Raw genomic sequence first — 12,811 nt, forward strand, 5'->3', positions numbered from 1 at the left:
TGGTAGAGGCATATATGCAAAATTTTACCTAATACATTTAACATTTAAAATTTTCAAATACAGTATACATCTTAATGGTATATTTACTGAAATTTAAAATCATAAGACAACTCGTTACCGTTTTAATTAATTTTTATGCACATATACATAAAAGCTCAGCTATTATATTCAAAATTATATTTACTCTTAACGCATACAATATCATATTTAGTCTTAATGCATACAATTTTTATGCACATATACAATAATATACTATCTTACTATCTTATATTATACTTTAGTCAATTTTTGTCTTTTAATACAAATTTCACATAAAATCTTTTTCAAACACTCAATGAGGCTGTTCTTTTGCTAAACGTTGCGGCAGCGACTAGTACAGAAGAAAAACAGTGTTGCCAGAGAGAAGAATACACAGAGATGAGAGAGAAGTGTCGCAGATGATGAACGCCGATGAAGATTGATATGTCGCTGAAAATTTTCAGTGATTGATGTGATGCCGTCGTGACTCAACAGATGCCATCTATGACTCATTTAGATCTGTAATTTTCAAGCTCACGATATTGTTTAACATTACTGCTATTCCGTTTGACATGTCGTTTCAATCTGCCGCCATCATCGCATCTGCAACGTTTAGCAAAAGAACAGAGCCAATATCATATTTACTATTAATTGCGTAGTAGCTTTAGTATAAAAGTATGAGAGAACCACTTGAATGCATACTACTCTATAATTACTTTGTTTTGTGTTTTTTCTCTCAATCTTTACACATGTAAATTTTAGTTAACGTATTTAAAGTTTAAAATTGTGAAATACAAAATACATTCTTAATGACTAAAACCATAAAATAATCACTTGAATGTATATGTTAGTACGTAGTATAGTGTCTGATTATGTTGTCTTGTATTATTAGTCAAAATTTTGCGCACATATTCATAAATATTCAAAATTTTAAATTATCAATACCATATTTACTTATACTGAATTTTTTTTTTTTTTTTTTGCAATTTTCAATTTCCAAAAAACAAAATAATTGTTTAGATGCATAAAATCAATAGTGTATTATATCTAATCATGTAGTCTTGTATTTTTAGTCAAAAATAATCAAACAAAATTAAATTCTCAATACCATATTTTACACATGTCTTGCAACTTCAAACAACAAAATAACAGGTTAGATGTATATAATTAATACTATGTGATCTAATTAGTTGTATTGTATATTAGTCAAATTTTTGTGGGCGTATATACATGGAAGTTGATCAAATGTTTTGAAATTTTTAAATTTGTCAATACCATATTTGTTTTAAATGTCAGATTTAAGGGGGTGTATTCAAATTGACATTTTAAGTGATTTGTGTGAAATTTACAAATTCCATGTTATTCAATCATGGATTTTAAAAATTCTATTAAAATCCACTGTTATTGAACTGATGATTTAAAAATCTACTTTAAAATCTATTAAAATCTTTTGTTATTGAACTGATGATTTAAAAATCTACTTTAAAATCCACTGTTATTCAAAACAGTTTTGTGGATTAGGATTTTAATAATTTTTAGGATTCTGGAGGATTCTAGAGGATTTGTTTAGTTAAAAATACAGAAATCCAAATCTCATGGTTTTAGGTGGGATTTGAAAGAATTTTACAGAAAATCATATGAACTTCCCTAATATCTATCAAAATTCTAAATTTACTAAATCCCATCAAATTTTCCAAAATTATGGTTTGAATACACCCCCCTTAGTATTTACAGCACAATTCAAAAGAAAAAAAAAAAGGGAATCATAAGGTAATCCAATTAAATGCATGCATAAGAAAAAAGAAAAAAAAAAAATGTAGTAAAAAAAAAATGATTAGATCATGAAAGGAAGGAAAAAAAATAAAAAAAAGTAGAGAAGACCGAGTGTTGACAAAAATATCATGTCACTGTTATTAGAAGAACCCACATTTAATATTATTATTATTTTTATTTATTTTAGTACTATAATGGAAAAATAGAAAAAAAAAACACCAAATCCGAGTAAAAATAGAAAAAAATAATACTAATAGTATTATAAAAAGGGTCATATTCTTTTATATTTTACTTCATTCGTTAAAAAGAATCTGAGAGATAGAAAAAGCCACAGAGAGACAAAGGAGAGAAATCAGATAGAGAGAGAGAGAGAGAAGAGTTGGCCCAGCGGATCGAAGAAGAAGAAGAAGACGGCTTCTAAGCTTCTTCTTCTTCCATGGAGTTTTGATTTTATTTGGCACACTCTCTCTCTTGATTTTTATTTTAAAAATAAAAATTTATCTGATTAAAAATTGTTCTGAGTGAATCTAGGAAGCACTTTTTATTCTCTTCGCTTTTTAATTATTATTATTATTGTTTCATTTTTCGATAAATTGACGACGATTTAGGGGGGGATAGATATATTTTTTTCTCTGTTCAAAATTGCGATCAGACGATGATGATGATGATGTGGGTCTAATAGAGGTATATAAATCTCTATCACCAGATTTTGTTTATATATTTTTTTCTTATATAAATAATTTTTTTTATAATATATTAATGATTTGATTTTGCCAATTTTAATTTTATTTGGTTCATGTTTGATGAAATTAGGTTTAATCATTTGATGTCAATTTGATCCTAAATCTTTCATTAGCTTCTGTTTCTGATTTTATTATAAATGGTTCATTTGTACTTTGTTTTTTTTTTTGTACTTTGATTTTTTATTCGATTCTTTTTTTTTTTTTTTTTTGTAAACCTCGTAATTGTTTTTTTTGTTTTGGGGATTTGGTTTTGCGTGTAATCTGTTTTTTTTTTTTTTTTATATCCATTGATGATTATTCCATTAGATTGCACACAGCTTCCTGTAATTGCAGTAGAATCTTTGCTTTTAGATTTGCGACATATTAAATTTTGATCATCTCATCATTTTACATCGTAATTGTTCTGTGATTGTGCTTTAATAAGCTTTTGAATCAGAATTAAAAAGCTGCTGCAAGACTTGTCTTGTTATTTTAGTTGGAATTGAAACAAAACTGTGAGAGTCCACACTCAGTGAAGCGTTTTTTTCTGATATAGTTGCAGTGTGGTCAGTTTACTAGTTGTGGAGGAGATGCAAATCTGCGATATCAGACGGGTTTGTTCGCAATGAGAGATGCTGCCGAGGGTTCATCATCATACCCAAGATACGAGAAAGATTTCTTGAAACAAACGATACTTGAACACGAGGCTGTTTTTAAGAATCAGGTTATTCAATCTTTTGTGATGCTTCTTAGTACTACTCAATATGGTTCATTTAACTGGCAACCAGATTTTCATGTTGTTTGTCATTTTGATGTAGGTGCATGAACTCCATCGTTTGTATGGTGTACAAAGGAATTTAGTGGATGAAGTAAAAGGAAAGAACTTGAATGAAGCTATGAACGTTGGTGATCATACATCTGTTAATGCAACTAAAAGGATGTTACCCTCTGGATTTCTCTTACCAAACTCTACTACATATGGAGAAGGAAGCAGCTCCCAAGCTTCCAACGGTCGTTTGCAAAATGGTGACGGGTTACATGTTAGAGAATCGAAACTCAGGAGAAGAATGATTGATCTTCAACTCCCAGCCGATGAGTATCTTCGTACTGATGAAACTACTAGTGATACCGCTGAGAATACTACTATCTGCCATCCATTCCTGCAGTCACAATCAGGAAGAGGGGAGGCTTCTCATCCTAACTATCCTTCAGGATCTCGCTTGGATGGGAAGTATGTTAATGGCTTAGCTGACTTGAATGAGCCACTCAAATGGCAAGATGCACAACCTTTTGCTCCGTCAAGGGATATGTATTCTCATTATGGAAGAAACAATGCTGATGTTCGGGGTCAGTGGTTGGAGAAAAACCATAGTCAAAATGGATGGATGGTCCTTCAAGCAGGTGAGATTTTCCTTAATAAGTTGCTAGCTTCACTTATATGAAACTAGGGCGTATAATCTTTGAAATGATATGAAACTAGGGCGCAAGTTTTTTTTGTGTGTGTCTCGCTGCTCTATATGTCTTATTAGCGGAAATATATGTTCCAATAGATTCTTATTATGCATGGCTCATAGTATGGTTTTGGAATTTTATGCTGATTCAGTAATCTGTTACCATTTTTGTATGTCTTCTATTTAATTGTTTTCATGTGTCTGTGTGTTAATAATAGGGCACGATAGAAGCACTCAGAGAGATCAGTTGCATCTGCCTTCCTATTCTGGACAAGTACTTTCTAACAATGCATTTCAACCTCAGAGCTATCCTACAGCTGATCATGGCAAGGCAAAATTCTACGGCGAAAGAGCATATCGCGAGCTTGAGGTTCGCTCAAAGACTCCTCAAGTTTCTTATGATAGCTACGCGGAATCAAGTGTGGCATCTACTGCTCCAAGATTACACAATGACTACCGCCCTGACTTTGTCAGACCAATGACCCATTGGTCTTCTTCATGGGAGAACCCTATGAGCAGCAGCTCGCATCACAAGTCTTACCCAGTTCAAACAAATCCCTTCATGCATTTCGACCCACATGCAAGAGCAGATTCGAGTTTGGAGACTAGAAGCCGTGTTTCTAATGGGCTTTATCAAGGAGTATCTTCAGGGTCTAAGCAGTCTATCTTTAATTTCCCATCAACCGGCTTTAAACCAAATGCTTCTCTAGGCGAGGTAGCGAAGAGCCAGAGTTTTGCAAGCCTCCAAGGGCCAAGAAAGCAGGAACGCTCAGCTGGGTTGCCCTGGCTAAAACCGAAGCCAGCTTACAAAAGTAATATATCCAATGGCTGCTTTGATTTGAATGCTTCGACAAATCAATTCATGGATGGAACTGAGACAGGCGGGCACCTGACTACTGCTTTTCCTCAGAATGGTTTGCGGTCTGCTTCATACTCTAATAATGCGAACATGGGAAGAGTTGAAATGATCAAGTCTCAGAGTAGTACAAAAGTTATTGGAGGACCAATTTTTGAGAAGCAATTTATTTGCAAGCAGGAGGGGCATATGCCCCTTATCTCTCATTCCTCGTGTATTGCTGATCAACACAAGGAAGTGAATCACTTGGTAAAGCGAGACCTCGATATCAACATGCCATGGGATGCCTCGGTTTCTGTTGACCAGCGTGGTGCGAAAGCCGTTTGTGTAGACAAGAAAGAAGGGAGCAAAGCTGCCAAATCCAGACACTACATTGATCTGAATTCATGTGCTAGTGAGGATGATGCAGTTGCCGGCTTGCGTTCCAGTCTGAGAGTGAAAAAAAAGGGAAGAACTTGGATAGATTTGGAAGCTCCCCCTACTCTCGAGAGTGAAGAAGAAGGAGATAGCTCGCAGGAGAAAACAAAAGAAGAAACTTGGGGATCGATGCAAGGCCAAGACAGAAATTCTGTGGATGAACTCATCAAGGTAGCAGCAGAAGCAATGATTGCCATCTCATTGTCTGATCACCAACGCCATCCCGATGACGCAGCTTCCTCTTCAACTGATCCGACTGCGGAAAGCCGGCTCTCTTGGTTTGCAGACATAATCATTTCTTGCGATGAGGAGTTAAAAAGAAAGGGCGATGGTTCTCCAGAAGCCACAGACTTTGAGGGTTACCGGGAAGAATATTCTTCTGGGGAGATTGATTACTTTGAAGCCATGACCCTGAATCTACAGGAGATGAAGGAAGAAGAATACATGCCAAAGCCATTAATCCCTGCGCATCTGAAATTCGAAGGGACAGGTATCAACCGGCCTAGAAGAGGACAAGCAAGACGAGGAAGACCAAAGAGGGATTTCCAGAGGGATATTCTCCCCGGACTCCCTTCTCTATCAAGGCACGAAGTAACTGAAGACATGCAAATTTTTGGGGAGCTTATGAAAAACACAGATTTCACCTGGAATTCTGGATTGGCTGCTCGAAGGAACTCAAAAAGAAAACGACTGGTCACTAACACAAGCCAAGCTCCAGTTTGCCAGTCAACGGCGCAGCCAATGGATGAGAGCGTATCAGTGGTGGGACTCGAAGAAGGGAAGCTCACAGGATGGGGACAAGCAACAAGAAGACCGAGGAGACAAAGGTGCCCTCCTGCAGGTAATCCCGCAACCGTGATGTTAACATGATAGTTTCAGGAAATAATAATCGGAATTTGGCAAACTTTAAAACTCTATAGAGGGGGGTATAAAACAGAGAGATTATAACAATCATTTATACAGTAGACTGATGTTGTTAAATTGGTCTCACCTATTGTTTTGGGTGATTTGTGTCTTTTTATTTTATTTTTTTTGTATATCGTTGTCTTCTGTAAGATGGACGAAACATGATTTGCTTTGTATTATAGCCTGGTTGGTTGGTTATAAAACAGATAGATTTCTTTCTTCATTGTTGTCACTGTTTTAAACGGAACCTAGTATCATAACGCTTGTCCAATTTAAACTTAGCCAGCCCAAAACATGATTTGATTCTATATACGTCACATCAATTAATCTAGGTCGCGACATTTAATTGGTTGCGTGTAACATATGTTATCTACACCAAATTAGATCAGAGGAGGGTCCATACATATGTTTTACGATAGTTTTGTTTTTTCTGCAAGAATCACTTAAAAAGAAAGAAAATTTATAAGGAACACTTTTGCCAAGAGTTTCTTTTTAGAGGCCAATAAAATGTGGTCCTTCTTAGAAGTTCACTTGCTCTATTTCAGTTGGATTATCATTGAACTCTGCCACAAAAGCACCAAGCTTTTATATGATTATGAACATATAAAAGAAGACTTTGATTTACCTTCTAAACCAAAAGCATTCTTGAATCTGAAGCAAAAGAATAGATAAACAGAAAAAGAAACAATGGAGAGAACAAAAATCAATCATTCATCAATAGGAGCGGGAAGATTGAGATCGATGAGTGTATGCATCTCATGAGCTACTTGGTGTTGAATCACCAAAGTCCTGTGTTCTTGATTCCCAATGAAATGTGATCTCTTGTGACCACCTAAAGCTTGTCCCGATTTAAACACCCTGAAGCAAATCGGACACTCGTGACCTTTGCTTTTCTTCTTTACAGTACCACTTGCTTTCTTAGCCATTGGGGACTTACTATGATGAATCTTGATAGTTCGGTTTGTGTCCGCACAAGAATCAGTTTCCAAGCTATGCTCACCACTGTCATAGACAGATTCGCTGAACTCGTACTTGATTTTCTTACGGCCATAAGAAGGAAAGCCTCGTTTGCTTTTCCTCAGATCATACTTTGTAGAAGAATGACCTGATCCTGATCCTCCTGACCCTGACCCTCCTTCCTTATACCATTCCTTTCTGAATCTGTTCATGTCCTTATCCTGTTTCGTTGGGGAGCTGTTGAATCCGGATCCAGATCCCATTACAGCCTTGTTATCAAACCCACTGTTCCTGAGGAAACCATCAACAGAAACATCTGAGTCCAACTTCTTTGGTCCATTCCTGAAGTAGCCAGAATCAGAATTATCTGAATCATAAAGAACACCACCATTATCCTCACCACCAGATCTCGTCTTGTTATCCACACCAAGTTTGTTCTTGTTACAGAACGCTTCAACATTGTTCACATTGACCATCTTAAGCCGTTCCCCTGAAGATGACTTAGTCTCAAGAATCACAGAGTTGTTGTCAGATGACTCAGCGAAAGAGTTCACCACCAAGTTATGTCCTTTCTTGAAACCAGAATCCATCGACAGCATCATTAGGGACAATGCCATTTCCTTCTGCTCAGGCTCAATCTCAGAAGCATCAGAATATGCTGAATTGAATTGGTTCATGGTACCATTATCATCACCAACAACAAAAGCAGCTTTGTGGTGATGCTTCACAACAACTCTCTTGGATCTTCTTCTGATAGGAGAGGAAGAAGCCTCAGTATCAGATTGACTGTCCATCACAATCTTCTCTCTCTCAGAGTGACAAGCCATGTGACCACAAAGAGCTTTAGAAGAAACAAAACCTTTACCACATTCTCTGCAACAAAGAAGCTGGTGGTGTTGCGGCTGCTGCTGCTGATGTTTGAGAGTCATGATCTGTCTGTGATCCACAAACCTCTTGTTCTTTTTAGGATTCTCTCTGAGACCGTAACTAGATTGACCACCATTATCATCAACCATCTTGAGCTTATTAGACTCATCATCCTCATCATCAGAATCAACTGAGTTCTCGGTCATGTGAGTTCTGATGTGACCTCCAAGTGATTTCCCACAAGCAAAGCTCTTGCTACAGTACTTGCATTCAAACTTCCTCTCTTTGAACTGTTCCATCTGATCAAACAAACAAAGATATATAATAAGCCTGCAGGATCATCATAAGAACAAGAAAAAAAAGTGAAATTAGTGAGAAGCCATTAATATACATACCTCATGAAAATCTTGAAAGAAAGCTTCAGATGATGCTAAGAGAAGGAGGAGGAGGAGGAAGAGAATCAAGCAGAAAGCTTGATACTATTCCCAGAGAAGATGAGAGTTTGGGAGATGTAACAGTAGTCTTGTTAACTAGAGATCCTACCATCAAGCAAAAGAGGAACACAAAAACAGGAAACAAATAAAACAGACTTTGAAATTTCCTCTATATCTAAAGTTAGCAGATTTGCTTTCTTTTTGGGGTTGGGATTTATGATGAAGAGATTAAGTAATTATATAATATGATTACAATTCTATGCAAAAAATTATCATCTTAGTTTTTTTACATTAAGAATTTAAAAAGAAAAGAAAAAAAGATTAGGAGAGAAATGAATGAGTGAAGACGTGACCATTGTCTTAGGCCGATTTCAGCTAAAAGAGTGAGAAAGCTATACACGCTTTTATTTTTTAGTCTGTTTTTGGTATAAAAGCCAACCAAATTAAAATATGTAAGACTGTAAGAGATTAATTAGCAAATTAATCCAAAATAAGAATTTTAAGATCCGATCCGATCCGATCCGACACTTTTTAGCTCTATCCATCATTTAGTTGCGATTAGACCGGTCCGGTCCGGTCCAGAGATTCGAAAGTCCCTGTAAGTCTACAACCCCCCAAAAATAGTGATGCTACTAGACAAAATAATCGAATTTTTTTAATAGAAATGTACAAACAAAAGATCATAGTATTTTTTTATGTTTCACAATTTTCTTATTGGTTTTTATTTGGTTTACACAATATGTTCATCATCATCTTAAAACCTGTAAATTTTTGGGTAAGTAAAAACTAAATTACTTTTTTTTTTCTTTGTCCATCTACAACTCATACACGCACATTTTAATTAACCGAGGCTACGATACGAACTACTAGTAATACACACTTTGCGATAAATATTAAAATTAGAATTGTACAATTTAAAATTAGTAATTTTGTTGGTTAAAATGGATATTAACACGGTGCCAACATTAGTGAAAGTAACTAGACATACAAAATCTGGTTGGTAAAAATAGAAATAGTTTAGAAAATAGGAAATCGCAATTCACAAGTTACATAAGAATAAAAAAAATAAAAATCCATATGTTTGCTGACTTATACTAGTGTGACCTATTGACAGAGACAAGCGAAATAAATATCTTTACAGTGAGATATATAACACGAGAGAGAGAAGAGCTTGCATATGCATTATTCATAGACCAATGGAAACTTCAGAGTTACATAAATACAACTCCCAAATTAATGGAACTCATGCTTTCTCCACCTCTCTTCTCTCCCAACCACACTAACTCTTTTTTTTCTTTCTCCACTTGCTTTCAAAATTATAATTTAATTATTTTCTCATCAGAAAGACCTTTGCAAAAATACACACTATTTCCAAGATTGTTTCCACACTAGATCTCTACAAAGCCCAAAAACAAGCGTGGAAATAGTAACAACATCTCCACATAACGTAGGACTCCTCCATTACAAGATCAAAGAGAATAGAATCAAGAAAAGATCCGCAAAGAAGATCAAGAAAAACTCTATGAAAACACACATATCTCTGACCTCTCTCTTGACCATAAAAGTCCAAGAAACGTCAAGAAATGTGTTAATTAGAAAGAAAAGAAGAAAATGTAACAAGGGTCGGTCTCTGTATATATGTATTTATGCATAGAAACTTGAGGATAGGGTTTTAGTTGTGAAGTGGGTTTGGACCGGAGGGGACAAGTCTTTTGTCGACGCCGTACCTTGGGTCGATCTCTGGCGGAGGAGGAGAAAGAATTGGCTGCTTCCGACTGCGGCGGTGGATTCTCTGAAGCTCAATGCACATAGAACGCGCGTACGGACGAGTAAAAGAATCGCACGAACCGTGAGGAGGAGTCACGTAGTACGGGTGGTGAATTCTCGGGACGAATCGGTGGGTTTGGTAACGGTAGCTACTTGATGTTATGTTTCCATTGGCGACTGTTGCAGCAGAAGCGGTGGAGGTTTTGAGAAGTAAAGAGACGAAAAGGAGAAGGATCAAGATCGGACGGTGCTTATGAGTCGTCGTCGTCATAGTTTGGTTTCCAAGAGAGAACGAGAACGAGAGCGAGAGAGAGAGAGAGAGAGAAAGTGAGAAGTGTTGTTCTTGGAGAAGGAAAAAGTTTAAAAACTTGAGAGAGAGGGAAGAGAGATTTGGTGGATACAAAAAATTGGGATTTAAATGCAACACAGAAGATGCACATGAATCGATGTTATGACGGTTTGATTTAGTAAATGAGAGGGCAAAACTGGTTATACACAAATGTGGGTCACCTTTGCTTAGTTTCGTTTTCATAGACATAAATACCAACCCGTGAAACTTTATAGTATTACACATTTACATCGATTTATTTCACTTTCCGTAGCTTTTTACAATACGTACAAACTCATGGGTCTACTACGTATTGTATTTTACATCAAATGTGTAGACAAGAACCTTCATACAAGAGAAGAAACAAGCGAACGTGTTTTTGAGTTGTTTCGTGAGTCTCAAGCTATCTATTGGGTTTATATTGGGTTCCAGGGTTTTAGGCACAAAGTGTTATAATATAGTAAAAATACCATATTTGGTGTCTACAAATGTTTTGGGTTCTCTATATATTTAGTTTGCTCTTCCTCCTTTTGAATCAACATCTTAAAATTGAACACATGAACACAATTCTTTTGCTATAACGTTGTTGTTGAAATCAAAAAATCATCATTAAAGCAAGAGACAATGGCTCTTGCATGTCTTGACTTTGGCCTTATAGGTGAAAGCTGGAAAACGAAAATAGAAAACTTAAAGGTGACAGCTAACTTTGAAGACAAGAAGAATGAATCTCTCAGTGGAAAACAAGAAAGGTCTCTAGAAAGCTGAAGATACATCAACACTTAAATTCCTAAAGAAAAGAAGTGGCTCTAGCTATGTGATAAGCATCTATTATATGAACAAATCAAAAAAACGTTTTGATCTACCTTTCAAAACTTGAGCAACTTATAAAAGTCTGGAGCAAGCAAACAAACAAAAAGAGGGGATGAAATGAAACACCAGATAGAACAAGAAACCGGGATGAGTTCTAGTTTCAGGTTTCGATTCATTCATCATCAGTATCTGAATATTCAACAAGCCTGACATCGATTTTGTTAGGCCTTTCAGCTACTTGGTTGTGTTCTCGGTTCTCAATGTAATGTGATCTCACGTGACAGTCTAAAGCTTCGACTGATTTGAACACCTCGGAGCAAATTGGGCACTCATGACTTTTGCTTTCCTTCTCTTCACCACCTGCTTTCTTAACCACTGGAGATTTGCTATCTCCGGACCTATGAATCTTGCTGTTTGTGTCTGCACCTGAATCAGTTTCATACTTTGATCCTCCCTCATCACCATCCCTGAACCTTTTCGTTGAGTTGTTGAGTCCAGATCCAAATCCAGTGTTCCTACGAGATCCGTGAACAGAGATGTCTGCGTCAGAATCAGAGCCATGTGAACCACAGAGAATAACACCATCAGAAGATCTCAACTGGTCACCGTCTGCAACTTTATCTTTCTCTGAAACTTGACTCTTATTCACATAAGAGATCGTTATAAGCTTCTTTCCTGAAGATGAGTACTTAGTCTTAACAACCTCAAAGTCGTCCTCGTGCATAGAGTTCATCACAAAGTTATGTCTTTCCTCGTAACTAGAATAATATTCTTCCGACTTCATCATCATCAAAATATAAGACGCCACACCAACATCATGGCTTATACCAGAACCAAAAGACAAGATCTCATTACTAAAAGATTCTGAATTTGATCTTTCCATCACTCTCTTGGACCTTTTCCTCGTAGTCTCAGATTGGCTATCTAGCAACATCGCATCTCGCTCACTGTGACAAGCCATGTGATCTTCTAGAGCTTTCAAAGAAACGAAATTTTTGCTACATATCGTGCAACAAACTTGTTGTTGTTTCTGCTTCTCTCTCTGACGACCCATCGACCTCTTCTTGTTGTTGCCATTGGAACGATCTGAATCAACTGAATTCTTCTGGTTCGAATAATGGATCCAAACGTGACCTCCGCGTGCTTGCTTAGTAGCAAACGCCCTGTCACAGAACCCGCACACAAACTTCTTCTCTCCCCCTTCAACCATATCTTCTCTTAGACAAAATGATCAAACACAAAAGAAGCAAGAATCAAGAAAAAGAGGTTTCTTTACGAAATGCTTTCAAAAGAACCTTTTGAAAAAGTAATACTGAATGGGCTTGCCTCAAATCAAAATCTTTGAACAAGAATGCTCGCACAAACCGACAAAACTGTAAAATTCCCCCCAAAATGCTACAAGAGAACGTGTTTTTGAGTTGTTTCGTGAGTCACAAGCTATCTCTTGGGTCTTTACTTGGCTTCAATGGGGTGAGGCCATAAACAAGCCCAACAAGAATCTTATC

General features: G+C 36.5%; 3 protein-coding genes and 1 pseudogene across 5 annotated transcripts; 1 reads left to right on the forward strand and 3 right to left on the reverse strand.

Annotated features, from left to right (window-relative positions):
- Positions 1-1,995: 1,995 nt before the first annotated feature.
- On the forward strand, positions 1,996-6,366 carry LOC104756881 (uncharacterized). 2 transcript variants are annotated; one of them, XM_010479536.3, is made up of 4 exons: positions 1,996-2,475; positions 3,070-3,237; positions 3,332-3,914; positions 4,183-6,366. In XM_010479536.3, exons 2-4 carry the CDS (start codon positions 3,139-3,141, stop codon positions 6,105-6,107), a joined length of 2,607 nt encoding a protein of 868 aa, XP_010477838.2. In that variant the 5' UTR covers positions 1,996-2,475; positions 3,070-3,138; the 3' UTR covers positions 6,108-6,366. The 2 variants fall into 2 exon arrangements, with proteins under 2 accessions (XP_010477838.2, XP_010477839.2); XM_010479537.3 differs by having other exon boundaries at positions 2,075-2,475; positions 3,076-3,237.
- A 341-nt stretch (positions 6,367-6,707) lies between these two features.
- Positions 6,708-8,801, reverse strand: LOC104756882 (uncharacterized). Its single transcript, XM_010479539.3, has 2 exons — positions 8,363-8,801; positions 6,708-8,266 (listed from the first exon to the last, which is right to left on the reverse strand). The coding sequence occupies exon 2, from the start codon at positions 8,264-8,266 to the stop codon at positions 6,851-6,853; it is 1,416 nt and encodes a 471-aa protein (XP_010477841.2). The 5' UTR covers positions 8,363-8,801; the 3' UTR covers positions 6,708-6,850.
- Positions 8,802-9,709: 908 nt separating this feature from the next.
- LOC104741193 (CLAVATA3/ESR (CLE)-related protein 9 pseudogene) lies at positions 9,710-10,538 on the reverse strand (annotated as a pseudogene). Its single transcript, XR_015587330.1, has one exon. The product of XR_015587330.1 is annotated as a CLAVATA3/ESR (CLE)-related protein 9 pseudogene (transcript).
- Positions 10,539-11,478: 940 nt separating this feature from the next.
- LOC104759425 (uncharacterized) lies at positions 11,479-12,516 on the reverse strand. The gene has a single exon (XM_010482353.1). The coding sequence runs from the start codon at positions 12,514-12,516 to the stop codon at positions 11,479-11,481; it is 1,038 nt and encodes a 345-aa protein (XP_010480655.1).
- Between the last annotated feature and the right edge of the window lie 295 nt (positions 12,517-12,811).

This window comes from Camelina sativa, chromosome 17 (genome assembly GCF_030686135.1).
Source record: "Camelina sativa cultivar CO46 ecotype springtype chromosome 17, ASM3068613v1".
Lineage (NCBI taxonomy): Eukaryota > Viridiplantae > Streptophyta > Magnoliopsida > Brassicales > Brassicaceae > Camelina > Camelina sativa.

Excerpts from the sequence above, each read along its gene's own strand:
- LOC104756881 (XM_010479536.3), top strand. The coding sequence starts at position 3,139 with ATGAGAGATGCTGCCGAGGGTTCATCATCATACCCAAGATACGAGAAA. Across the intron at positions 3,238-3,331 it reads AGGCTGTTTTTAAGAATCAG|GTGCATGAACTCCATCGTTT; the intron begins GTTATTCAATCT and ends ATTTTGATGTAG. Across the intron at positions 3,915-4,182 it reads ATGGATGGTCCTTCAAGCAG|GGCACGATAGAAGCACTCAG; the intron begins GTGAGATTTTCC and ends TGTTAATAATAG.
- LOC104759425 (XM_010482353.1), bottom strand. The coding sequence starts at position 12,516 with ATGGTTGAAGGGGGAGAGAAGAAGTTTGTGTGCGGGTTCTGTGACAGG.
- LOC104756882 (XM_010479539.3), bottom strand. The coding sequence starts at position 8,266 with ATGGAACAGTTCAAAGAGAGGAAGTTTGAATGCAAGTACTGTAGCAAG.